Source organism: Puntigrus tetrazona, chromosome 15, assembly GCF_018831695.1.
Source record: "Puntigrus tetrazona isolate hp1 chromosome 15, ASM1883169v1, whole genome shotgun sequence".
In the NCBI taxonomy this organism is placed as follows: domain Eukaryota; kingdom Metazoa; phylum Chordata; class Actinopteri; order Cypriniformes; family Cyprinidae; genus Puntigrus; species Puntigrus tetrazona.
The window spans coordinates 9,997,580-10,025,187 of NC_056713.1; the positions used below are offsets into that span (position 1 = coordinate 9,997,580).

General features: G+C 36.2%; 1 protein-coding gene across 2 annotated transcripts in view; it reads right to left on the minus strand.

Moving 5' to 3' along the window:
• The window catches only part of caln1 (calneuron 1), a 56,435-nt gene extending 29,729 nt beyond the window's left edge, over positions 1–26,706 (minus strand). Inside the window, exons 1-4 of one of the 2 annotated variants that reach the window (XM_043259498.1) lie at positions 26,018–26,706; positions 17,825–17,949; positions 12,002–12,145; positions 8,691–8,803 (exon numbers count right to left, since the gene is read on the minus strand). In XM_043259498.1, the coding sequence (XP_043115433.1) occupies positions 8,691–8,803; positions 12,002–12,145; positions 17,825–17,942 (375 nt within the window). In that variant the 5' untranslated portion in view covers positions 17,943–17,949; positions 26,018–26,706. Of the gene's footprint in view, positions 1–8,690; positions 8,804–12,001; positions 12,146–17,824; positions 17,950–24,575; positions 25,028–26,017 lie in introns of those variants that run through there. The other variant, XM_043259497.1, reaches the window with a different exon arrangement.
• Positions 26,707–27,608: the final 902 nt, after the last annotated feature.

A 27,608-nucleotide genomic window follows, 5' to 3' on the forward strand; every position in this document is an offset into this window, starting at 1 on the left:
TTCGAGCGTTTGAGCTGGAGAGCACAGAGCTTGTAGTTTTTGTGGAACAGAAGGATCTCAGTGATGTATGTCCGCTCTCAGACTACAAGGTTGCAGGAAGGCGTATGGTGATGCTGAAGCGCCATATTTGTCTTGAATAGATACGCATTTCATATACCATTTGGTGTATTTTAATTGGTACTGATGTATGCATTTTTCACAGTTCTCTTCAAGTTTCTTTTATATACCATTCACATACAACAAAGAATGCTTGCTAAACAATGCCTAACTGAATGTAAAAATGTTGTTTTGTCATATTTTTAAGGCTACATCACCAAAATGGAGGCAGCTGTAAAATTTCGAGTCATCCTGGACCATGACATAAAGAAACTTTGTCTTCCTGGAATGCCAGATACAGTTAAAGAGTTGGAAGCAACAATAAAACAAACATTTGGGATCTCAATGGACATAAGCCTTCAGCGCAAAGACCAGGATTTTGATGACTTTGTTACTTTAAGTTCAATTGATGACCTGAAGGATAGGGACACCCTGAAAGTAGTGTATGTTCCACCTGTCATTTTGTTTACAAATGTTGACATTCCTGAGCTCCCAAAAGAAGACTGCTCTGTCTCCAGATCAGTGTCAGAAAATGACTCTTTGTCTCTACCATCAACATCAAGTGGCTCCATCTCTGCGGAATCTGATGACACTATAATACTCAGTCCCCGTAGCCCTGGAATGCACAAGCCATGGCCAACTGAGTTTCCTATCCCAAAGTTTTCATATATAACACTGAACTCGTGCTTCAAAAGGCAATGAAAACTACCTCAGAGATGGTTCCTTTTGTGCAAAGAGAAGTCTTACCTGGTGTTAAGTCCAACATTCTGGAGTGTTTAGCTGAGCTCATCTTTTCTTACACTCCCTACCCAAGTGATGCACATCGATGTGCAGTCGCAGAGGCTCTCATAAAAAGAACCCATGTTTGAAGGAGCCAGGCTCCTTCAATGGTCTCTATGGATGGCAGCAGAGCCTGAAGTATAAGGTAGGAAACTACCGAAGCAAACTACGGATGCATGGGATTCCAGAAGTCTTGGTGAACTCTCTAAAGCGCAAATCTTCTGAAGATAAGCAACCAGCAAAGAATATAAAAAAACCACGAAAAGCTGAGGTTAACTACCTGCCCCTCATCCAGCTGGGGAAACAGAAGATTCCCTTGAGAGTAACAGGCTGGACTTGATTTCTGAGACAAAGAAAAAGAATAACAGCAGAGTTGTAAATGAGATGATGTCAAGAACCTTCAGTTTGAGAAGACAGGAGATTGTAGGTCAAGCCCCAAGTGTTGCAGATCTTCTAGAGAGATGGCCTGCCCTCTTTGAACCATCACAGGTAAGGTAAACTCAACAAAGTTGACTAGCTAAAATCTGATTCTTTTTCATCTACTATTATGGCTAAAAAAAAGTCAACAGTATCTTTTTCAAATTATAATTCACAAAACTTTCTTCAACATCAGACTCTTTTATGAGGTCTTCTCAGAGGTCTTTTATGCTGTGCCACATTTAGTTTAATTTCACATTGCTCAGTTATGGTACATGGCCCATAATTGTGAGGACAGGGCACATAAGGCAACAAACTTCACTAAAGATTCAATTTCATTCTTGCATTTTTCATACTTATATTTTTTAATACTATAAATAACTATATAGTAAATATATTCCTTTACTGCTTGACACTGTCCATGATTTTCATTTGGTTGAAAACTAATTTGTATCCAAAACTCTCAAGCTGTTTGAAGCACAGAAAAAAACATATCATAAACATATATTTTGGTATGTAACTATGTAACTAAGATGGTGTATTTCTCTTTACAGATCTATGAAGAGTTCCTGAGAATCAGTGGCATATCTCTTGAATCAACATTTATGTCACAGTTGGACAGGCAAACTCCAAAGCTGTTGTCACTTTTCAACGCAAAAGGAGGAGCCGTCGGGCAAAGAATCAAGTCCCAAATGATGACACTCATCCAGGTAAAAGGGAAAATTTGTCTTATGTAATTTACCATCCAAAATGTATTCTCTATCATGTAGTTAGTCAGCAATATTTCACCATGTTCCCTACGGTGGCGAGAGAGCTCAACACGCTGCAACTTAGAAAACACATGCAAATACAAATAAAACACCAACAAATTAAGAAAACTTCACCAGTTTGATAACACATGCGCTACAAATCCTCGCCTACACTACCAAACACTGAAACGCCGACGCCAAATAAAGAAACGCTGCAAACACAGAAACGCGCCACAAATAAAGAAACGCGTGCTGCAAAAAGCACGGAGCACAACGGAAATGTTTCGCGGGGACCCTAAAAAGTGACGAACCCGGCTGGGACCTGATAATTTGTCAGTGGCTTTAGGTCAGAGGTGTTGTTCTTGAACCTAAGAAGTGAGTTTATTTGATCCTGATCATACGATTGCATGGTCTTTTGCATATTATTAGATTAAATAATCTTACGAATTACACAAATAACGGTGAAACGTTAATTTAATGCTATGGGTTCGTCACTTTTTAGGGTCCCCTCGAAACATTTCCGTCGTGATCCTTGCTATTTGTGGCACGTTTCTGTGTTTGCAGCGCATTTCTTTATTTTCTTTATTTCTTTATTATTTATTTTTGGTAGTGTTGCGAGGATTTGTAGCGCATGTGTTATCAAACTGGTGAAGACGTTTTCTTAATTTGTTGGTGTTTTATTTGTATTTGCATGTATTTTCTAAGTTGCAGCGGGTTGAGCTCTCTCGGCCACCGTATGTTCCTAATGGGAAGGATGGTGTTGTGTGTGTATCTGCAGCATATGTTGAAATCTAGTGAGCCATTTGTTATGACACATGGTGAGCACATTCATACTACCCAGAGACTGATCTTAAAGGAACACTCCACTTTTTTTGCAAATAGGCTCATTTTCCAACTCCCCTCAGAGTTAAACAGATGAGTTTTAACGTTTTGAATCCATTCAGCCGATCTCTGGTTCTCCCGGTAGCCCTTTTAGCATAGCTTAGCATAAATCATTGAATCAGATTAGACCATTAGCATCTCGCTCAAAAATAAAACCAAAGACTTTCGATATTTTTCCTATTTAAAATTTGACTCTTCTGTAGTTACATCGTGTACTAAGACCGGCAGAAAATGAAAAGTTGTGATTTTCTAGGCTGATATGACTAGGAACTATACTCTCGTTCTGGTGTAATAATCAAGAAAATTTGCTGCTGTACTATGGGTGCACAGGCGCAATGATATTACACAGCACCTGAATGTAGTCCCCAGCTAGATAACTTTCAACGTGACCAGCACTAAGCCACTAAGGTAATAGTAAAATAGCTGGGGACTACATTCAGGTGCTGCGTAATGTCATTGTGCCTGTGCACCCATAGTACGACAGCAAATTTTCTTGATTATTACGCCAGAATGAGTATAGTTCCTAGTCATATCAGCCTAGAAAATCACAACTTTTCATTTTCTGCCAGTCTTAGTACACGATGTAACTACAGAAGAGTCAAGTTATAAATAGGAAAAATATTGACATTTTTTGGTTTTATTTTTGAGCATGATGCTAATGGTCTAATTTGATTCAATGATTTATGCTAAGCTATGGTAAAAGGCTACCGGAAGAACCGGAGATCGGCTGAATGGATTCGAAAACGTTAAAACTCATCTGTTTAACTCTGGGTGAGTTAGAAAATGAGCCTATTTGCAAAAAAAGTGGAGTGTTCCTTTAACACCCTACATTGTCAGAACCCCCATCTCATTCTTTAAAGGACTACTACATGTAAGGCACTGTTCTAAGTTAGTGACAGTGAGTTAACATGGCCTTGCTATTTTTATGATCTAGTGTGAAAATGTATGCCCGAACATTCAGTGAAGTTACACTTTATCTGTGTACTCCAGGACTGTTATTTTTGTTAATAGACATGCTGGCTGCATATGTATGTAAGTGCATAAGTGATGCAATTCCCTCGTCACCATTTTCCAAGAGTGAGCCTTGCTCCTAAGCAGTCTCTTTACACATAAAAGTTCCACTAAAACAAGTTTAAGAAAGCATTTGAGGTGATAGAATGCTACTAATAGAAGCTTGATTCATATTGATGAACACCGCCTACTTGGACAGTTAGATCTCAATTTTCTGAACTGTCCCTCTTGACTTTTTTGAGTAAACAACATGTACATGTTTTTTTTTTTTTTTTTTTTTTGATAGTGTGAGATCTTGTAGTACGGTGGTGTATGTATAGTAGGACCTTTTACAGCAATTGAATAGTTAAAATACAGATGTTCTGCAGTTTGTGCTACTGTCATCAGGCTATGAATTTTGATCAGATTTTTCTTTTTGACAGGATCCATCTGCCTCTGTGGAGAAAAGGAGAGAAGTGGTCCTCAGATGCCTGATTGAGTATATGGGGGAGAGACAGGAAGACCTCATCAGTGTCCACCACGTATGTATTGGGCTTAAAGCTACTCTTCTATATTTCTGTCTGTATGTATTAATATTGTGATGACATGAAAGATATTTAAACTCTGTAGCTTAATAAACAGTAATGTGATCAGGTACAGGCAAGGACAATTGCATTGTTTTATTGTAATGCATCCTTTAAACCAGAAAAAGACATCACTCATGCTGGATCATGACAGTGTAGTACCACACTCTATGGCATTGTCATGGTAGACTTCACTGGTGCCATGCGCTAGTTACAGTATCTAATATTCACCACCTTTAGCAACAAAAGTAAAATTTTGACTTTGTGTCTTTTCTGTCTTTTACCTGTCTGCTCTCATTGCCTGTTCATCTGACCTAACTCTTGATTATTTTTTTGTTTGTTTGTTTCCACCAATAGAGTCATGATGAAAGCGAGGTGCAGGCTGAGCTTGGCAGTTGCCCACTGAAAATTTACATGTGCCATCATCCCGACACAATTGGAATTATCATAGAAGGAAAGCCCGTGGTCAGAGGTGTGCCAAACCTGTCGAAAGCATGCTGCCTCTTGTTTGGACTTACATATGCCCTCGACCTCAAGTATCCCCCAAAGTTGGTGTACACATTCGAGATATATCAGAGGCTGTTTGTGGATTGATTGGACCCCATGCGTCCTAAGCCATCATCCAAGTATACCAATCTCCTCATTAAGTTATCTTAGATGTTTTCTCAATGACATCTGACATTGTTTGCCATCATTTTACAAGTCTCTGAATTTTACAAGTATTTTGATTTAAAATACAAAAATCTTACAGATTTTCTTTTTCGTTTGTTTTTGACAATACAATGTGATGTTATGGCTCACAGTTACATTTATCTAAACATTGCAGATTGGGCAGTTTGGCTATTTCACTTAACTGTTCAGAACAGGTTGAAATTACACTTACACAATGTTTGTTTTATATTATTGTGTACATGTGCAGCCACATTAATGGCCTGTTTTGTAGTCACTGTTAAATGTGACACTGGTTGACACTGAATAAATGTTGTCTTCAGTCTATCCTATCTTTTTCTTCTTCAATTGATTTTGTAATTGTTATTGACAGTCTGTTTATATAAAGTTAATCACTGTAGGGTTTAGAATATAAACATTTAAATTTCTTTTCTGAGGGTATAGTCAGGACTCAATTAAAATGTTTATTCAAATATGATTAGATTAATTTTACTAAAAACATAAAGTTCATAAAACCTAATTAAAATGAGTACAGGTTGCTTGTAGCAACCCATAAATAAGTTACCTGTACCAAGAAAAGTAGGTTTATCTAAGTAATACTAGTGCTATTAGTTACCTCAACTTGATTTTGTTGCATTTGTATTAAGTAATGTTACTGTGTTTATTATACTTAAAAAAGACTGCAAGTTGACTCAACTTAAAACATCCAATGCAGCCACTTGCCTCACTTTTTATAAGTTAGATCTAGGTATTACTTTTTACAGTGCAGCTTTGACTGGAGAGACACTCTGGTGCACGAGAACGACGAAGCCATGCAGCACTGATGAAATAAACCTGACACAGCAGCACGGCACAAAATAAATACTTCAGTGCAGAGTCCTCCATGAAGTCTGGGGAATGATTCATAAAATATAATTAAAGCTCTGACAGCAGCAGAATGCTTCGAGATAACCTCTGTTGTCATGTTTCAGAGGAACGCCACAGGAAGAGCACAGCTCAGGCTTCTCAGAGTAGAGCTTCTCTACAGCAGTGGATCTCACCCGGTGGGTCATGACCCAAAAATAACCAGAGATCTGCTCTGATAGGGTCAACAACGAGGGAAAAAACTATTCTAAAGGCAAATAACATACAGCTAATCATATTATCATGCAAATCAAAGGTGACGATTAGAGACACAATATCTCTTATGCTCACCAAAGCTGCACTTATTTGATCAAAAATACAGTAGAAACTGTAATATTGTGAAATATTATTACAAAATAAAAAATGCAAGAGTTTCCAGCATCATGACTCCAGTCTTCAGTGTCACATGATCCTTCATAAATCTATATATATATATACACTTCCCATGTATTTTAGTCAACGCCTGTCCAATGTCAAATATTACTCCCAAAGCTAAACGCATTCGAGGAGCACTGCTTCAGGGAAGTGTCCCGTCCTCTGCTGACATATACCAGGAATAGTGAAGGCACACAGGAAGTGCCTCTCTACAATCACTGGCTGGAACTGGATATATAACAGGAAAAACGTCCTTCATAATGGGAAGGTTGATTCATCCTACTTCACACGCAGATGATGGATGGGACCGCCTCAATGATTCTTTCCCCTCACAGCGGGAATGAGCCGCTCTTGGGAGTAGATTAATTTAGACAGATAACACCGCAAGATCATACGCACCAAGTCTAAAAACAACAAAAGGACACATATCAATTCAATTAACAGTGAAAGGAATCAAACGCTAACAGTTTTTCCGGTTTACATGATTAAATATCGTGTATTATATATATGAACGCATTTAGAGTCGTTTTACCTTTTACCTGCAAATATTAAAAAACTATTCATTTTCATTAATATAAATATAAAATAAAATATTAGCAAAACTTAACAAACATGAGAAATGTTGTCTTGGCAACTAACAGAAATGCTAACTGTTAAAGTCGAAGTATTAAAATGACAAAAATGGAAACGGAAATAAAAATAAATGATAGCTAAATAGAAATATTTTTAAACATTACTAAAGTTATAAAAAAATATTAAAACAAACTAAAAACTGAATCTACTTAAATAACGCAATACCACTAATTATATAAGATATTTTAAGTAAGATTTAACCACATGTTTAAACTAATTTTGTGTTTACTTAAACACCTTTGGAATTTCATGAAATTAAAATGATATTTCAAATATATAAAGACCTATACAAATATATGGAGTCATATTTTACACATTACTCTCTATAATAAATAAATAAATATTTCTTAAGCATCCAATCAGCATATTAAAATGATTTCTGAAGGATCACTGAAGACTGAAGCGATGACGCTGTCAACTCAGCTTTGCATCACATGAACAAATTTCATTCAAAAATAATTCAAATACCAAACCGTTTTAATAATATTAACACTATTGCTGTTTTAATGCCGCCTTAGTGAGCATAAAAGACATTCGATGATTCATTTCAACTTTTAAAAAACATTTAAGAAATAAAACGATCTCACGTTACACAAAAACAACCAGCCGCTGTTACGCAGGTGTTCGTTGTAATGTTTCCAAAGGGTGCCTGTCAAATTACTGACAGATTCTTTACGCAGACATTTATTTCTGTTGATGAGAAGCCAGGGTTAAGGTAATGTCTATTACATGTCTCGCTGGCCTCTGTAAACACCGAGTTGTCAAACTCCTCCGGGACGGTCCCTCCAACGGGGCCAGCCAAGGTCACGAGCCCCCGTCTTAGCCAAGTGGGGCTGGCATGGGCTCTGCTTCATCTTCTTCAACATCATCACAATCCTGAGACTTCACTAAACCCACAGGTTCACTTCTTCACTGCTTCCCCAGCTCAAATCAGCCGAATACCGTTCTTACAAACCACAGTCCACACACAAACGTCACTAACGTTACAATATACAGGAATGCACTCGCCGCTTAATACCTCTCTTTGATGCTATTCAGAAAAGCAAGCATTAGATTAAGGCCCTGTGATTTCTGTGATGCGCAAAAAATACTGATGGTATATACTGAGCATATGAATACATAAAATACATAAAAACTTTTGAGAAAAACTATCGTCATATCATAATCCTTAAGGTCTTAATAATAAAACAAATTATCGGTTTAACTTGAAGAAACCGTGACAGAAATATTACTTAACGCAATGATAGTTCTGCTAATAAAATGAATGTTAAAACATTATTTTGAAAGGAATATTTAGCAGATTTTTTTTTTTTTACCAAAATGTATTCAGCAGAAAAACAGCTGTAAACGCGCAACACAGCATTTCTGGAAAAATTAATGAAATGAATAACAATAAATGTTTTTTAAATAAAAATCAATTATTTAGAGATGCTTTTGATTATTAATATTTAATGAAACCATTAAGTACAGAATGGAGTAGCTGGCAAAAATAAAATAGAGTATGTAAAAAAAAAAAGCTGTTTAATATTTAGACATGGTTTTTGAATAATATCATTTAATTTGACAATTAAGTCTTGCACATCCACCAGTAAACTGTCTTATGGCGTCTTACCTGCCAGAATATGCTGTCGATTGTGTTTCCAAGGAAACCTTCCCGCGTTTCAGAGGACAGGAGTTTGGGTCCGAGTATCGTCATGAACTCCTCAAAGTCCACCTGTCCATCACCTGAAAAACACATTTATGTCACAAACCCCAAAAGCTATGTTTAAAATCGATGGCATCATTTTAAGTGCAAATTAAGCAGTCAGTCAAGTTTACATTGTTTAAAAAACACGGTTAATGTAACCATTTTAAAGAAAAAAGATCATTTAATAACATTTCAATGATCGTTTTGCTGCTTTTCTGCATGGACCTTTTATGCACATCAAATCAACATGGGTTATAGATTTTCATTTTCATTTCGCAATTTATTAAGTTTTAAAATTTGTATGCAATTTACATATTAAGACTACTGTTTGACATGACAAATGTAAATAAAATGACTTAATTTTCATTTTCCTTCTGCACCAAACATTTATGTGGTAATGGAAAGTTACATTTAAATAAGAAATGCATTGCCATTTGAATTTTACTACACAAATTGTTTTCCTATTTTTCATATTTACACGCTTTACAGTCTTTAAACATTATATGTGTGTGTATCTGGACTGCTTTGACTGTTCTCTGTAGATTACACCTTCTTGCACTTGCAGATCCGAAAGGAACTTCTTCACAGTGGCTGCATGAAAGAACCATTTTGGGTTCCCAAAATAACCTTGTTGTATTGAAAAGTTCGTATTTTTTCCAATATAAAGAAGCTTTGATGGTTTCGTGGATGCTTGAGGTTCTTCATGGAACTAATAACACCAATAAAAAATATTTTTGGAGTGTAGATCCAGCAAGTAATAAAACAATAAGAATACAGAGCCTAAATAGACATTTTAAGCCATTTAGAAATCCAAGTCAGGGCATGTCTGTGGACAAAAATACAAATGCTCATCGTTTTTGTTCATGAGCATTGCTTTAGCAAGCATCGGTAATAATTCTATGCAAAAAATGAACACCAGACACCTCTACTGCCGATCATTCAGACAAGAAGACTCAATCATTATAATAATTAACATATAAGATTGTTGAAAACACCACACTGTGGCATATGATGAAGTATTTTAATATTGAGACACTTCGCCTATAAGAGAGTAAATATATGATAACTAACTAGCACATCAGCTAAAAACGAACAATTGTTTAACATGCTTTTAAAAGTGTCTGAATGAGCGTGACCTGTGTTTGCAGAACTACGTATAGGCTTCTCCTGAGGTGTGACAAACCTGAGCTGAACTCTGAACACCGATGTGAATCATCAAGCGCTGGCCACATTCATCTGACGTCTGGCAGTTCGGCTCGCTGCAGGTGACTATGGCCAGCGATCATGGCACTTAAACCCACGGATGTGCCGACAGTGATGGACAGTTGGAGTCATTATGATTTTATCACACAGTTTTTTTTTTGTTATTTTTTGACAGCCCATCACAGTATGCAAAGAACATTAGAAGCAGCATTTTGTCAGGAATACTAAAGAGCAAAACCTTAATAACAATAACAGAAAGTATAATAATTATTATATCAAGCCGCCGTGTAACAAATTAGCACTGCTTGCAACTTCTCTCCATTCCCCGTTGAGTATTTTATATTTTATAAATATTTTTGACTGCTAATACTACTGAGATACTCACTAAATTATTTAGTCCCATTATATGATTTTGATATAAGAGTCATTATACAATAAATAAGTAAATAAATAATAATAATAATAATTATTATTATTCTAAGTTATGAAAAATGTTTTATATATATGTCAAACTAAATATTTTAAAAGAAAAGAAAACATTTTGTTCTTACATGTTACTTTATGTTGAATAAACATGCCATATTTAGCTTTCGATCAAAAGCTTTTGATCTTTTACTTTTTATGCATTTTCTGACAAAATGACAACCCCCCTCCAAAAATAAAGGATCGTTCATTTTCTAAGAAATAGATCACCCAAAAAAGAAAAGTCATAATTTAATCACACTCAAGCTGTTCCAAACAAAGTTTCTTTCAGCCACAAAAGTACTGTGGCATTGACTTTAATAGTAGTTTTCTCTATACTATGGACATCAATGGTTGCCATCAACTGTTATGATGACAGAATGTTTCTGTAAACTATATTTTTGAATCAATATGATCAGTATTTGCTATGCTTATACTTAAATTACACCTAAAAACTCAATAATTCCACTGTTACGGAAAATTAACAAATATTGTAGCACAAATAGCTTTAGCCATTTGCTTCATGTCAAAAATATATACACATGTCTTTGTTTTCATAACCAAGAGCTCATGTATTTCATTTTATTCAGCATCTCTCAAACAGTATATCTGTCACTGATGTTCATGCTCGTGCTGTTTAATATTAGAGCTTCAAAGTCTAGTTCTCTGATCCTGATAAAATAAAAAAGACTCACAAAAAAAAACATGATTCAAATGTGATTAAAAAAAGGATTAAAGCAGAATTTAGCTGTCATAAAAATTAATGCAGGGCTCCTGGTGAACGGCCTGAAATTAAAGGTAATGTCCAGTTACTGTTTTATGACCAAATGCTAATGAAGCAGGAAAATATTGCTGCTTTATTAATTCATTTCCACTCAAACTCCACATACAAAAAAAGTGAGACTGTGTCAGGCCCTGAAGCCTGTAGATTAGTCCTGCCGGCTTAGAGGAGATGAAACTGAAGCAATTTGCTTTGAATAAAAACTCAGTAAAATAAATAGTGACATCCAGCAGTGTCTGCAACTGACAAACGTTCATGTTGAGAAAGTGTGGCTAAACCTTTGTGAATATGAGTTAGCATAACATGCACGTGAATGCTCCCCGACATTATCAGATCTTCAAAGTCTAAACCTTTCACATTTGCGACTATTTTCTACATATAGCTATTGAAAAAATTAGTTGGTGCAGCAAAAATGTTCATACAGAAATCGCTGTTGTTATACATTTATTTCAAATACACATTACCGTTCAAAATGACTGTTACTTTCAGCACGTTAGACTGATTTTTCAAGGATCATACGTCACAGAAGGATGGAGTAATGATTGCCAGAAACTATTAAATGCTAGTGTGCACAGTACACTAAATATAAATCACACTGAGAATGAAAAAGAGCAATTATAGGTCATGCACCGTAAGTTTATGTGTGTGAGTCAGGTTCTTCCAGCTAAATAACCATGCATGCTAAATATTGTCTTGAAGGTATAAACAAAAAAAAAAAAAAACGAATAGAAATGAAAATTCCCTTCAATGACGGCAAAGCGAACGTGTTTTGGTGAATGGAGGAACTCACCATCCATGTCCAATCTCTGCATGATGATGGCCAGCTCCACTTCACTGGGCATGTACCCTAGCGAGCGCATGGCCATGCCGAGCTCCTGCTTGGAGATGAACCCGTTGCCATCCCGATCCAGGACCCTGAACGCCTCCCGGATCTCTGTCAAGACAAACAAGCGTGCGACTCAACACCTCAGGTGGCTTCCCATCACAAGACACCCCACTGGTCGTCCTCCACTGAGAAATGATTGCAGTGGTTTGCCACCTTCTCTGCTCCTGTACTACTTTACCGATTCTTACTTTACAGCTCATTTTACAGCTGAAAACAGCACTAAAAATCTGTGTTTTTTTACAGCCACACAAACACATCTTAAGGCCAGGCTTTTTCTTTTGATATCTGCTCTACAGAGGAGGACTCTGCCTCTGAAATGCACATATATCTCGAATCGCGGACGACGAGGAGTTGGCTCCATCAAATGCATATTTTATAAACGATTCTTCTGTGAGGAGAAAACTTGCGGCAGCAAAGGATGGGTGTTTTAAAATAGAGCTTGAGTGTCACATCTCTGAAGAACACTACGCTTGCGCTGCATGCTCGAGCACACAGCAGTACATTGGCTAATTTTGCCTGCGTATAACGCTATTTGAAGTCGGCAGCCTGGGAATAAACACACAGGAAACAAAAGCTTTGACGGCACGCTGCTCTGTTCTCATCCACCTGAAACAAAGACTGCACATCACGGCAAGTTATGCAGTTATGCCAGGGTCATAGCCTGTGTAAAATGATCATTTTGATGAAAAAAAGCTATTTGAAAAATAGTATATGATTTTATATATTTTTTTATACTATACTATACTATACTACACTACACTTTACTATTTCCATTACAGTAATACACTAAATAAGGATTCCTAAAAAATGTATATCAATCATTTTTCCATGACCTTTCCAGCAGTTTCCAGACAAGGGACTTTTTATAGAGAATGTAGAGATTTCTATTGGGATTCCTTTTTCAAATTCTTTGTTGTGGTCACATATTCAGTTATTCAACTGATAAGACAAAAAGCAATTTTAAAAATAAAATATTTATATTTAAAAAGCATCATCATTATCATCATCAACAACAACAACAGCATCATAATAATAATAAATAATAATAATAAAAGTAAATAAATGAACAGGTAAATTATAGAAATATTATTTTATTGAAAAAAGTTTTTAAGAAATGAATCAATTAAAGAAATAAAAATTCTATAATAAAACAACCAGTGAATAATCATTTATCCTTATTCATTAATATTTATCCAAAATCATTTATTCTGAACAGTGTGAAATATATAAAATTAATCTCCATTATATTTCCACAATGCAAAACCTTCTGGGTCAAATTTTTTGAATTACATTTTTTGAATTTAAATAACTTTCTCGAGTACAAAGGTCTCCAATAAGACAAAAACACCCTGAGATTGGATGGCTCCTCAATGGATGATTCATTGCCACTTCTCTCCTTGAGGAAGAAGGCTTTGGAAAAACAATTATCTAGTAATATATACCACCCAGAGAATCCCAAAGCACTCCTTAATGAACAGACTGATTTTATCCGTCATCAGATTTTACTCTATAGAGGGGTTCATGAAGAGCTATATCTAGTGAGAAACTGGAATGCTTTTAGAGCAGAGCATGACCGTAAAAATCGATACTGAAACATACATTACTGTACATACATTTCTAAAACTGCATTGTATATTAATTTTTATATTAATTCATATTTATAAAACCTCTCCTGCTGTAAAATCATTCATGTTTAGAGCCAAATAACGTCAAATAATTTGTAACTGAAACAATATATAATAATCCAGAGATATTAATCTCCAGAGATATAAATCAATCATTACATGTTTTATACATACTGTCACGAGTACAGCTGCACAAATTACTTTTGCATCAACAGCTATGGACATTTACGCCGACAGTCATGTTTCAGAGCCAATTATCTTTCTCAGGAAAAGGAGGCACATAATTGTTATTCCACAAAGACACACATGCAAGAAGACTTTAGGAGCGCTGCGGAGTGTTTGGACAGTAAAGGCATTAGATTTGTTTTTGTACGTTAGAGGCAAACTCATGAATATATGCATAAGGAGTCTGTTGCGGATGTAAAGCCTGTTTGAACAACCTTCAGAAACATTTCGCCCTCTCAATTCTGAGAGAATATTTGTCTGACAAGCGCTGTTCAGTTTGGAGATGAAAACAGCAGATGATGTAATAGTCCATTATCAGATCTAATACCTGAAGATGCAGTGAGATTAAACGCTAAGGTATTTAAGATAAGAGAATGTCTTTCTTTCTGCGAATGTAAAATAGCTTAATACGGCTAGATGAGCTAAAGTCCTGATGTATATGATCCTATGAAGTCGGTTTTTGGCTTAAACAGCTCTAACTCGGAGTGATGACAGGAACCAAGCACTTTAATAAAAGGGAAGACAAGCTTATGCTTTAAACATGTAAAACATCCACGTTTTTCAGCAAAATAAATATATAGAGAGAGAAAATTCCCAACCAAATTGAGTTCTTAGCAAATGCATATTACTAATCAAAAATGGAGCTTTGATATATTTATGTTTTAAAAAATTAGAAACATGGTCTTTTAGGGGTCATTGGATGCCAATTGTCCACATTTTGGATTCTTAGGATCTTAATGAACAGTCTATAGCACACTTTGGTTAACATTTTTCAATGGTAATGTAATAAACCGCTCTGTTTATAGCAAGCTGTTTTGTTGCACGTTTCTTTAAATGTTAATTAGCAAAGGATGGGTGACCCTTCTGACCCTTCCCTTTTCTTCTGAGCCAAGATCAAGAAAAATACCTGAGACTAAACAGGTCTACAAAAAAATTAATCTGCCTTGCTAACAATTGAAAAAAACCAAAAACAACCAGATGGAAGAACTGAACTCAGCCCCAACAAACTGACCCCAAATAAGACTAACCTCTAGATCAGTGGTTCCCAACCTTTTCCTGTTTGAGGCACCCTTGGAAAGCCTTTCAAAAGTTCCCGGCACCCTTATAAGGAAATAGATATTTAAAATCTCTGTAGCTTTTTTATTATTATTTATTTATTTGTTTCATTTTGAGAGTTTGCATGCAACAACACCTTATACCTAGTCCTAGATGATATGAGAATACTGTTTACACCAGTGGTTCCCAACCTTTTCTTGTTTGAGGCACCCTTGGAATTTTTGCCCCGAAATTTTGGCGGCACCCTCAAAAGATCTCACGGCACCCCTTAGTGCCGCGGCACACTGGTTGGGAACCACTGCTCTAAATACACTCATGTAGCCTTTACCAAACAAAAATGAAAAAAAGGTAAACAATCAAATGGCACTTCAACAACTGAACCCCAAATAACAACAGTATTGACAACAAACATATATCTTATCACTCGTTAACATAATGCAATCGATTAGAGGAGCTTTGATAAAACGTGGGAGGGGCCTGTGCAAAACTACATCACAGGGACCGAATCTGAGACCGGCTTGACGTAAGAAAGGGGTTTGGGTGGATTTTTATAGTTGAGTACACATCCAGTGACCCCTTTAATATCCTAATAATTTTGGGCATAAAAAAAGAAAAATGTGTGATTTTGACCCATACAATGTATTGTTGGCTATTGCTATATACCTATGCTACCTAAGACTGTTTTTGTTTCCAGGGTCACAAACATTACAGCTAAGTGTAATATTGCAATGTAATGTTGTCAATAACATTTTATTTTTTTCACAGACCAAACATTTTGTTTCGTAAGAACTATATACTATCGTCAAGAGCCACGGGTATTCAGTTCGTGTTGCCTTTACTTTACTTTAAAAAGTTAACTTGCATTTTATAAACCACCAAGGACTGCAGTCTGATCTCGGATGCCCTTAAACCTAACAGGAAATTTTTATTTTGAGTGAACAATCCTTTTAACATCTGGGAAACCTTGCAAAGGCTTTTTGCTGCCTTATCAAATGCAGATTCGGTTAGATTCGTTCTGCATTTTAATACAGTAAGGACTCCAGTAATGACGCAGCGTATCACTGTGATTAAGATGCTACAGAGTATTTGCTGACCCCTCCTGATACGATCAGTACAACATCAGCAGGGCTCCAGCAGCTGCATTTCACAGTTTGGACTGTTTCAGAGCAAAACCAACAAAGCCAATGACTTGTAGCAACTCCGTATATCTGCGGATGCCCCGTGGAGTTAATATGTCACTTAAGCATTCATTTTCAGGCCTCAAGGGTTCAATGTATTTCTCTTCATGAGCTCTTTTCTGCTGACAAAGGCAGAGTTAATTGATTAGCGCTCTGCTTCACTCGCCCCAAATCACGATGAAGAGTGTTGGGGGGGACGTGTGCGGCTTTGATCATAATTTTCATACAATTTCTGACTTTTGATTTATGATTTAATGCCTGATTTACATATGAAAACCAAAAACACTTCAGGGTAACACTCTGTAATAGCCTTCATTAAAATGTTATTAATAAAAAATTATATAATTCTTAAGGGATAAGCAATTCATTCTTATTCAAAAATGAATATGCATGAGTACATAAATCAAAGATAGATCACACATTTATTATCCATTACACACATAGGCTAATATAATATAATATAATGTTTTTTTGTTTGCTTGTTTTGCCTTGCTCATCACGTTACTTCCTTAACCTCACACTGACTTTTTGAACTCCCGTACATTTGCTTAGTAAAATTACGGTTTGCAGAAATATTTGGTTTATACGAATGATAATAAGGCCATTATTTAACCATTTGACTTAAAGCTGTGTACAACATGCTGCTAACTTTCATAAAAGATTTTTATTAACATTGTCCCAAAACTCAAAATTACATTTTTTAAATCAGACATTTTTTAATATATAATTTTTGGTTATTATAACTATAGTACCTCATATAGTACCTAGGTATAAAATTCACTTATTCTTTTAAAGAGTTAATTAACCCCCAAAATGAGATTTCTAGAATACTTTTTTTGTGCAAAGAACACAAAAATAATAAATTTACTCCCCTGAGTTACGTCTTTTTAAAGAGTATCCTGGTGCATACACACACTTTCCCCTAAACGTAAACAACCCTTACTACGTTCATGCAGGTGCTTTCCCCCCCGACGTAAAGGCTGCTTATGTCAAATACATTAAAATGTATGTATGCGTTGCGTTGCAATACTCTCCAGCCACTGTACTTGCATTAAGCAGCTTACTGTGTAATTAATATAAGTTATGGAACAGCCTGTAATTACAATTTGTAATTATGTAGATGTAATAAGCAGCTACTGTTACACATATGTAACGGGCTGAGTCTATTACACAGCTACTACACTACTACAAGTACAGTCTTGATGCACTTTATGTTCAGCAGCTTACACTTGTGCGATATTCTGTCATTTTAATGTAATTAGAAAGGCATTACATATATATATATAATCTATAAGCTGTCTAATCAAACTAAGGCACAGCCGGATAAGGTGTACAGTATAAATACCCATCAAGTAACTTTTTTAGTAACTTAGGTTTAGGGTGGGTAAAGGTGTAAGGGATGAGTTAACAGTATAATTATAAATGGAATTACAGAAATCAATTACAGATGTAATTAATTGTAATTAACTAGGTAATTACTCTGTATTATGGACACCATAAAGTGAAGTGTTACCGAAAATAATTATGAAGTGCTGCTCAAAGCTGAATAAGCAATTGCTATATTAAGTCACACTCACAAAAAGCGGTTCGAAGTTTGACCTTAAATCAAGTGCATCACATTTGTCTGTAAGTTCATTGCTCACCATCTAGTTCCTCCACGGAGATGCTGGCGAGCTGTTCGCTATTGCTGTGTTCAGACAGCGAGCGACTCAAATAGTTCCCCTTGTACAGCAATCCTGCCGTCACATGGTGGAACGGCATCTTCTCCCTGAGAGATAGAGAGAGCAGGAGAGCATAACCAACCAGACCACAAAACACAGCAATGTTTGTTAGATTTACGCAAATCAAGATTCACATGTGACTACTGCTTAAGTTATATTAAAAACGCCCATTAATGTTTCCTGACATGAAGAGTTTAAACACAAAAGCCTCTAATAGCCACCTTAAAAATGATACTAAGTGAATGCTTTCCACACGTATATGTTTATCAAGTACTTTCTCTTCAAACGCTAAATCCCAGCCTCATCCCATTCGGAAGTACAAGTACATGCACAGAAACTATACATAGTAGCCAGAAATAAATGCTATTTTAATGCAGAAATAAAACATTTTTAAAGAAAAATGTCAGACTTCTCACATAGAGGCTTTGCATCTGAACTCTTCAAATGTCTCCACGGAGGAATCATCCGTTATCACTTTGTTCAGCAGATAACACTGTACTTCCAATGTTTTGCTGCGTTATTAAGCGAAAGTCTTGCTGTAAAAGAATATGACGGCTGTTTCTGTGCATATGAGGATTAATGCTAATGAAATAAGTAGCCATAAAATAGCAAGCTGTTAAAGCTGAAAGCATACACTGGCCGTCTGAATTAGTATTTAGTGTCTATGAGAGCACGCTTTTTGTTTACAGGTGTTGTTGAAGTGCCATTAAAATCCTGCTGACACTTGCAGTTTTCATTTTTAACAACTGTGTTTTCTCATATATAAAATAGTGGTCTATCAATATGGGCTTTATATTGGCTGATACCCAAGAGACAGAGTGAAGAATGGACAATACACTGCTGATGAACTGTATACATAATACATAAATACTGCTGTTCAAAAGCTTGGGCATTGGCAATATTTTTTAAATGTAGCTATTAAAAAACAATTATGCACACCAAGGATGCATTTATTAGACCCAAAATATAAAAATGGTAATATATAATTACAACTTAAAATAAATGTCTTCTATATTGGAATATATTACGAAATGCAATTAACTGGATTTTTCACATTATCATTTTAACATGTTACTGCTCAGTAATAACATTTATTATTATTAGCAATAATTGCAACTGTTCTGCTGCTTAATATTTTTATTTAATCTGTGAAAATGTTAATGAAATATTTTGTAATGTCTTTACTGTCATGTTTTATCAAATAAATGTAAACAACATTTTATATAAAAATTATATAAAATATATTTAAAAAAATATATAATATATAAAAATAAAGAATGATAACACTTTGCTGTGTCCTTCTTACATGTATACTTACTTTAGTGATGCTACTGAATTGCGCATAATTTTAAGCAACTAGCCTTAAACCTGATGACCATTTAGTAGCTCAAGCAGTCAACAGAATCTGGAATTGCTCTTTATATGCAAATCTCTTGTTTCTCAGAAATTCTCTATTAATTATTCAGCACAGTTACAGCCATCGGAATCATTTTAATACAATGGCGTCAGATAGAGATGTGAGACAGAGTTTCTCTCAGTAATTGGGCTCCCTGTTGATTAGTATGAAGTGAGTGCCTTTCGAAAACGTGAGTTTTAAAAAACGGGGTTGAATGTCAAAAGCCCACTCGAAATGCACAGCTCTCCGCATCCTGCAGGCCGTTTCACAGATCAAGATTCTGCGCGTATCAAGTACTCCCACAAACAAACCCACTGAAGGCTTTACTGTAGTTCCTGGCTCAAGGCCCATGTGACAGCCGCCAACCATGCACTAGCCGTTATTAAAATACATCCCAAAATAAACATAAATCAAGCTTTCAACAATGTAAAATTGCCTAGATTAGGCTTAGAGTTAAAGTGGCAGAGAAAGCACAACTGACCGCAGCATTTTACTTAGAGACGTGTTTCTGTACAAAATTTCTGGTGGACAGATATGAGTTTTTTTATATCTGCTGCAAACAATATCTAGAGAGTAGGCTGGCTGATTAAATACTGATATACTTTATAACTATGTTATTTAACAGCATATATACTATAACATGCACTATATATTATGTGACCCTGGACTATAAGATTTATGCATCATCTGAAAACTGAAATAATAAGCGTCCCATTTATTTGTTAGAATAGGACAGTATTTGCTAATGATCACTCTAGCTGAGCTTCATGATTATATGTGGAGATAGGAGAAATCTACTGAAGCACGACCATTACTCCAGTGCTCTATTGATCTGTGCTTTATGGTGGTTTAACAGGACTTAATCCTCTCTGCACTTAAGACACATGAAAACACACTTGAAATGTGCAAGAAGCACCTGAAGGACCCTCAAAATCTGAGAAACAAGATTTTCTGGTCTGATCAACTTCAATTCCAAGCAACACGTTTGAAGGAATCTGCTCATCACCTGTAGAGTACCATCCCTAAAATAAAGTGTGCTGGAAGCTCCATGCTGTGGGGCTGTTTTTCAATGACAGGGACTGAGGGATGCATCAGAGTAGAAGAAAGCTCAATGCACTAAAATATGAGATAGCCTTATAGAAAACCCAGTCCAGAGCATTCAGAACCTCAGACTGGACAGAAGGTTCACTTGCCAACAGGACAATGACCCTAAGCACACAGAAAGAGTGGCTTATACGACTCTTTGAAGGTCCTTGAGTGGCCCAGCCACAGCCTGATCAGATTGAGCTTGAGAAGTGAACAGGTGAGGTGAAGAATGAAAAATGGACCGTTGACACTCTTAACTGAGATTGTAGATAGTGTCAGTGGTCCATCTGAGAGATCGTATATCATCATGAGCCACAGGGTTTAATTTGCTTTTGTATGTATATATTTTGGTTTGTTTTTTTACTCTCAAAACCGTGAGTCCCATTGACTGGCATGATATGACCAGTCAATGTTAAAAACAGTTAGTGCCCCTGTTATCGTTTATAAAAGGTTCATATGTAGGTTTTTGGAGTCCCAGATAACCGGATGTTATAAATGCAAGGTCAAAAAACACTTTCATATTAATATAATATGCATTTATTTTGTTTTACAACTCTCAAACGATTCGTTGAATGATTAATTTTTCCAAACTACCTCCGGTGATTGGTCGATTACACTTAAAACAAGCACTTATGAGCTTTAAACACTACAAAAGCAGCTACTAGTGGTACAGAAGGCCAAGATGAAAAGTTTAACAAGTGGGTGGCAATATGTAAATTTTTTGAAAGTGAAACATTTTAAAAATGATTCAGAGTCGGCTCTTTCTTTTGAGAGACAAAAACTTTATGTAGAGGGAACTTTTTTGTGAAAATAGTAACATAAGTAATAGTTTGCTTGGAAGAATACAAAGTTTGAAAGAACAGCAATTATTTGTAAATAAAAGAATGTACAAATCTGAATTAATGATTTTTATCAATTTATTGCAACAAGTATTCATCTCTTTAGAAATAAAAGTCTATAAAATCTTACTAACCCCAGATATATACTCAATAAAGGCTTTTATTGGACTACTGTTATGACTGGACAAAATGATTTAAAAACATTTTCCAAAAATGCAATTGATTTGTTTTTATTATTGGTAGAATACTTTTTAAATAAGTGAGTGGACCTTACAAATCCCTCTCTTGTGTGTAATGTTAGTCTGGTTTACAGAGATTGACTTCCTTCAGCAGAGCTAAAAGCAGCCTTTCCTTCAGATTGTGAAGCTGAACTGCTGGTGTCCTGTACAGGAACTTAAAGCTCTCATGGGGACAATGTGGTCACCCAGCAGGTTAAATACCACCAGACCGTCGGCAGAGAGCAAGAGAGAGAAAGAAAAGCCACTCGAAGCAGCAGTCAGCATGAAGGGGCAGGAGGTTCCAGATCACAGACTACGCTTTGGGACCTGAGCCCACAATCACAGTATGTGCTGGGCTCCAGCCAGTTACCAAATCAAGAGTAAAACACATACAGCTTGAGCTCGTAGTAGCAGTCTGCTGAAGGACATATCCCATGATGGATGGCACACCCTTGTAAAATATGGATGCTGCCTTGGGACGAACGTAGGAGACTGGGGTTTGCTTTAATGGGGCAGTTGATTGGGATGTGCAAAGCCTTTAATGGCCTTAGAGTAGCTTAAAATCTCTCTGGTTCAGGTCCAATGTTGTGAAACTCTCTCCTGACACTTTTGATCAATTTAATGTGTCCTTGCCGAATAAAACTATTCATTTCTCTTGAAAAAAAAGGAAAAAAAAAACTTACTTGCCCTTTAAATTGTAACATATATTAAAAACGGACATGCATTCTATGAAAATATTTTCTTCAGTAGAGTTCTTGTGGTAATCTACCAGAATGTCCGAAATGATTAATAAAAGTAAACGATTACAGTTAGCCTTTGGTGGAATGTTTCACGCCAATGAATTATTGTCTGTAATTATTTTCAATGTGAAAGCTCATTAATACCAAATATTTAGCCTTTTATTTTTCCATTTTTACAGGGTGCTATAAAGCACCATATGTCAACACTTTGCACAAGTAGATCTGAATTGGCCAAATAAATCATTGTCCCCGAAAGGGAAAAAGCACAGATGAACTGTTTATGTGGGCAATTTTAATTAAGGTAATTATCACAGTGCCTCCAGGTTCATTAGCATTCAAATCAACTTCTTGTTTTCTAATGGTCCCACTTAGTTGATGGTTGATGTATACTTTGCTGCTTTAAAATAGCTCATGAAATAACTCATAAATCTCGCTATCCATGCGATTCATTCTTATCTTACTGGCTAACAACACACATCGCATTTATAATAAATATAAAGTCTTAGCGAGGAAAATAACCTCTGAAAGGTTTCCTTTGGACTACATAAGATGTTCTAGGATGGCATGCAAAAAAGTAAAGAGCACGCTTGTCTGCAAAAAAACTTATCTCTGTGCATTTTTTATTATATATCCAAACCCAGAATCCCTGGGGCTAAGGCTGACAGTCTGAGTATGTCCAGGGGAAAGTATGACTAATTTACCTGCCATGCATTTCATGTGTGTAAATGACAAAATGAAAAAAGGGACTGCAATTGGCAAAAAAATAAGTCGAAGTATTTTTAAAAATGCAACATTGAATAACACAGATAAGAACATTTAGATTTTAAGTTAGCATTCAGAAATAGTTATACATATAAGAGCCTAGATTTTCATTTATATGTCTATTACATATTTATATTATACACTATTCAAAAGGTCTGGGTCAGTTACAAAAGAAGAATTCATAACTTAATTTAGTTAAATTATTTCTTTTCATAGTTTTATATAATACAATGTTTATTTAAGCATATTTTACATAAAATACTATATCGTTTTTTTTACTTAAAAAATGTCATGTGTAATTCAGTGTGTGAATATTGGGAATTTACAAACATTGTGAAATTTACTAGAAATTTGTAAGTAAAAATTGTTTAATTCTTTTCAGTAAAAGGCGTGTTAAACTGATCGAAAGTGGCATTAAAGACATCTATTCATCAAAGAATGCTGAAATAAAAATATATCACAGCTTCATACAACTGTTTTCAGTATTTATGATAACAATAATAATAATAAATATGTTGCCTAAGCAGCAAATCAGCTTGTTAGAAAGATCTCTGAAGGATCATATGACACTGAAGAGTAATGAGGCTGAAAATTCTGCTTTGATCACAGGAATAAATTAGGTTTTTAAAAATGTATTAAAATAAATTAAAATTATGATCATATTTTACAATATTCAAATTTTTTACAGCATTTTTGATCAAATAAATGCAGCCTTGGTGAGCGTATTTTAAAAAACAAAACAAAAAATACAGATTAAATAAATGATAAATCAATAGTCACAGCACATCTCTCACTTAAATAGTCCCAGATAAAAGTATAAATGTTCAATGTAGTCGCAAGGAACCTGCTTTTTATAATGATTATACAGAATTAGACTGAAGATTGAAGTAACAGTTAAACAGGTTTGTGTGCATTATAGCGCGTCACATTATAGGACGCTGTTTGACATGTCATGTCAACTAACCATTGCAAACAGATTGTTCTATTTTGGAGGGATAATGGAGTGTATAGACATAAAGAGTGTAACTAAGAGGTGGAGGCAGAATTGATCACAACATGTTCAGCTGAGGGCAAAACTTTCCAATCCAGCAGCGCTACATCACATTCAAAGTTTCCTAGAAAACAGCCATGAATTGCAATTACGTACTAAAAAAACAAGCATAAAACGCATTCATTACAATGGATTCATTAATTAATAAAAAACTGCACTCAGCCATGTCTGCTTGTTTACTACAGTCCAAAACATTAAATGAACGAGAAAAGGTCTGCATCTTTTAATCAAATAAAAGGGCGCAGTGTTTCACAAAGTCACCGCAAAGAAGTCCAGTGTCAAAACATCATTCCACATCATGTCAAAGTAATTCAATCTAAACCTCGTACAAAGGCAACCTACGGACAGACCCGAGCAAGAATACATTTAGAGTTATTAAAATCAATACAAATTAAGCCAGTGATCATACACGTATCAAAACAGAAGTATCAAAGCAGGGCATCTCTCCACGCTCATTAAAGCAAAAAGACGTTTAACATTAATATCAGAGCACATACACCGCCCCCCAGAACACCTCTGAACATGTTCCCTACATGCCAAAGTGTGTAATCAGCGAGATCCCAGTGATCCTTGTTGCTTACCCGTACGGATCATACTCTACAGGATACTCGAGCACAACAGGCTCTGTCCCGGGACCGCTCGGGACGCACGGACCCTCTCCTTCGGACCCCTCCGCCCGAGGGTCCGGATCCAGATCGGTGACCTCCATCTAACAGCGCGCTCCAGGCTCAGAGCAAAGCAGAGCCACAGCCTGACTACGTCCCAGAGCTGCTCCTCTCCCCGAGCAGCATAGAGTGCCCAAAACCCCTGGTTAAAATTTCAGCAGCCCGGAGCAGGTAGTCAGTCATTCATGCGTTCGTTCATCCCTTCGGCCGGTCAGCAGCTCCCTCATGTCACACTCTGGTGTCATCGGTGGGCTCATAATAACAGTGGCTCGGTGACATAAGTAGTCCTGCCTCTGCAGCTCCGTTGAGAGCACACACACACACACTGCTGACCAGCCCCCCGGACCGCACCGTCACTCCTGCTCTCTCACACTGCACACGCTCCTCCAGGTTCTCTAGTCATTAGCATGTCCATCACTTTTTTTCCCTCAAGGGGGTGTTGGCTGGGCACCACCTGACTTGTCAAATGAGACTAAGGTGAATAATTTGCCCGGAAACTGGCATCTGCGTGCCAACAATGAATTATACATGTTGCTTTGTGTGTTTTGCACAGCTTTTAGGAATATACATCCATAGTAAAAATAATAATAGTAACAATACAATACAAGCTAGCTACATCTATTATTATTGTTATTATTAATGTCCTATTATTATTCATTAATAGTAATAATAATAATAATTTATATATATATATATATATATATATATATATATATATATATATATTGCTGTTTAGAATTATAATAATTATATATATATATATATATATATATATATATATATATATATATATATATAATAATAAATAATAATATAATAATATTTATTTTTAATTACTATAGTTGTCCATAATAATAATAATAATAATAATCTAAAATAAGATATATTTAAAGGTAAATTGAAAAGTATTACTTATAATAATAATAATAATAATAATAATAATAATAATAATAATAATAATAATATAAACAAATAAAAAGACATAATACATTTATGTTATTAATTTATAATTACTACTCTGACTATTATTATTATTATTATTATTATTATTATTATTATTATTATTATTATTATATCAGCAGCAGCATCACGGTCTAAAATGTTTTAATAATTTAAATAATGGACGTTTAAAATCAGTAAAAAAGATTAATAATTTAGCACGCCATGATGCAAGCCGAGTTGTATACGACAATAAATAAATCATAAACCTTCCGTCTGCCCGATGAATCCGAATGAAGCCATTAAAACAACAGGTGCCAAAGTGTAGAAACGTAGGCTGCAGTTTATGAAAGCGTGCTGCCCATCAAAGCCTTCATGTCACTCCAGTCCACTTCCAACTCTCAAACCCGAGCCCTTACCTTCAGCGGTGATGATGGGCGATCTGTGAAAGTGATCCCTCAGATCCCGACGGGCTGATGATCCGAGCCGATGTCGCTGCAGGATCCAGATTATCCCGCTGCTGAAATCTGGATCATGGATTGACGCTGAACTGCGAGGAATTTCTCCAGGTCTCATGCGCGATTTCACAGACTAATATTTTTAGCCATTTTGCGCAAATAGCCAGACATCCTGATTGTTATCCGGGGAGGGGGATTTTTTTTTTTTTAAACGTCCGACTTCAAGGCGAAAGCGATAAAACCAGTTGTACTTTTGCCCCCAACTCCAATCAGCTCTAATGAGCCCCTGGATTCTTCAGTAGTTCCATGATCTTAAGCGAATCCCAGCTCATAATTCCCGAGTTTAAGTGATTCGCATCGCAAAAAAGGTGCTCGTAGATTTCGACAGCCGTGCACACACGCGCACGAGCCTCGTGAAAACAATCAATAAACATCGCTGTCAAATCAGCAGTCCGGCTGGATATCGTTGTCCACGAGCTGTTGGTGGGCATTAACGGTCAAAAAACCCTAGAAATAGACGGTTCCTTTGAGAAAGAAGCAGATAGATTCCTCACAGAAGATGAATTAACCCATAACACACTGAGTGAGTGGTGAGTGAGTGAGCGCTGGAGTCATTAGTCAGCGGGTCCAGCCTACAGCTCCACTGTCACTCAGCCGCAGGTGAGCGCGGATCAGGTGCAGTCATCAGGAACATCACTGCTGCTTCTACACACAGACAAAATACTAATACACTAACTTTATCTATCTATCTATCTATCTATCTATCTATCTATCTATCTATCTATCTATCTATCTATCTATCTATCTATCTATCATCAGCCATCCTTCACCATCCATCCATCCCACCACCCGTCTGCGCATCCATCCCCCAGTCTATCAATTTATTCGTTCATCATCCGTACATCCTTCCATTCACCCGTTCAAACATCTATCCACCACCCATCCGTCCCTCCATCCACCCAACCCTGAATCATCTCATCAATTCATCCATCCACCAACACATAAATCTATTCATCTAGCCATCCATCCACCGTGCATTCATCAGCCTATTCATTCACTCATCCATCCATCACCTCATTCATTCACCCATCTATCTTTCCATCCATCATTCCTTCATCCCATTTATTCAACCATCCATTAATTTATTCCATCTGTCTGTCCGTCCTTGCATCCATCCATCACTTCATTCATTCACCCGTCCATTCTTTCATCCACCCATTCATCCATCTGTCTGTCCATCCATCCATCCGTTAAATACACGGATGGAGATTTAAAACACCCATCCATCCATCTGACCAATAGCTGTCTATCTATCCATAAACCCATCCATCCACCCACCTCCATATTCATCCATCTATTCATCCATCAGCCCATTAATTTAGCCAAGGTTACACCATCACCTATCCACCCTTCCATCCATCCATCCATCCATCCATCCACCCAATCATCTATCAATCAGCCCAACCATGAATCATCTCATCAGTTCATCCATCCACCAACACATAAATCTATTTATCCATCCATCCACCCGTGTATTCATCACCTAATTCAT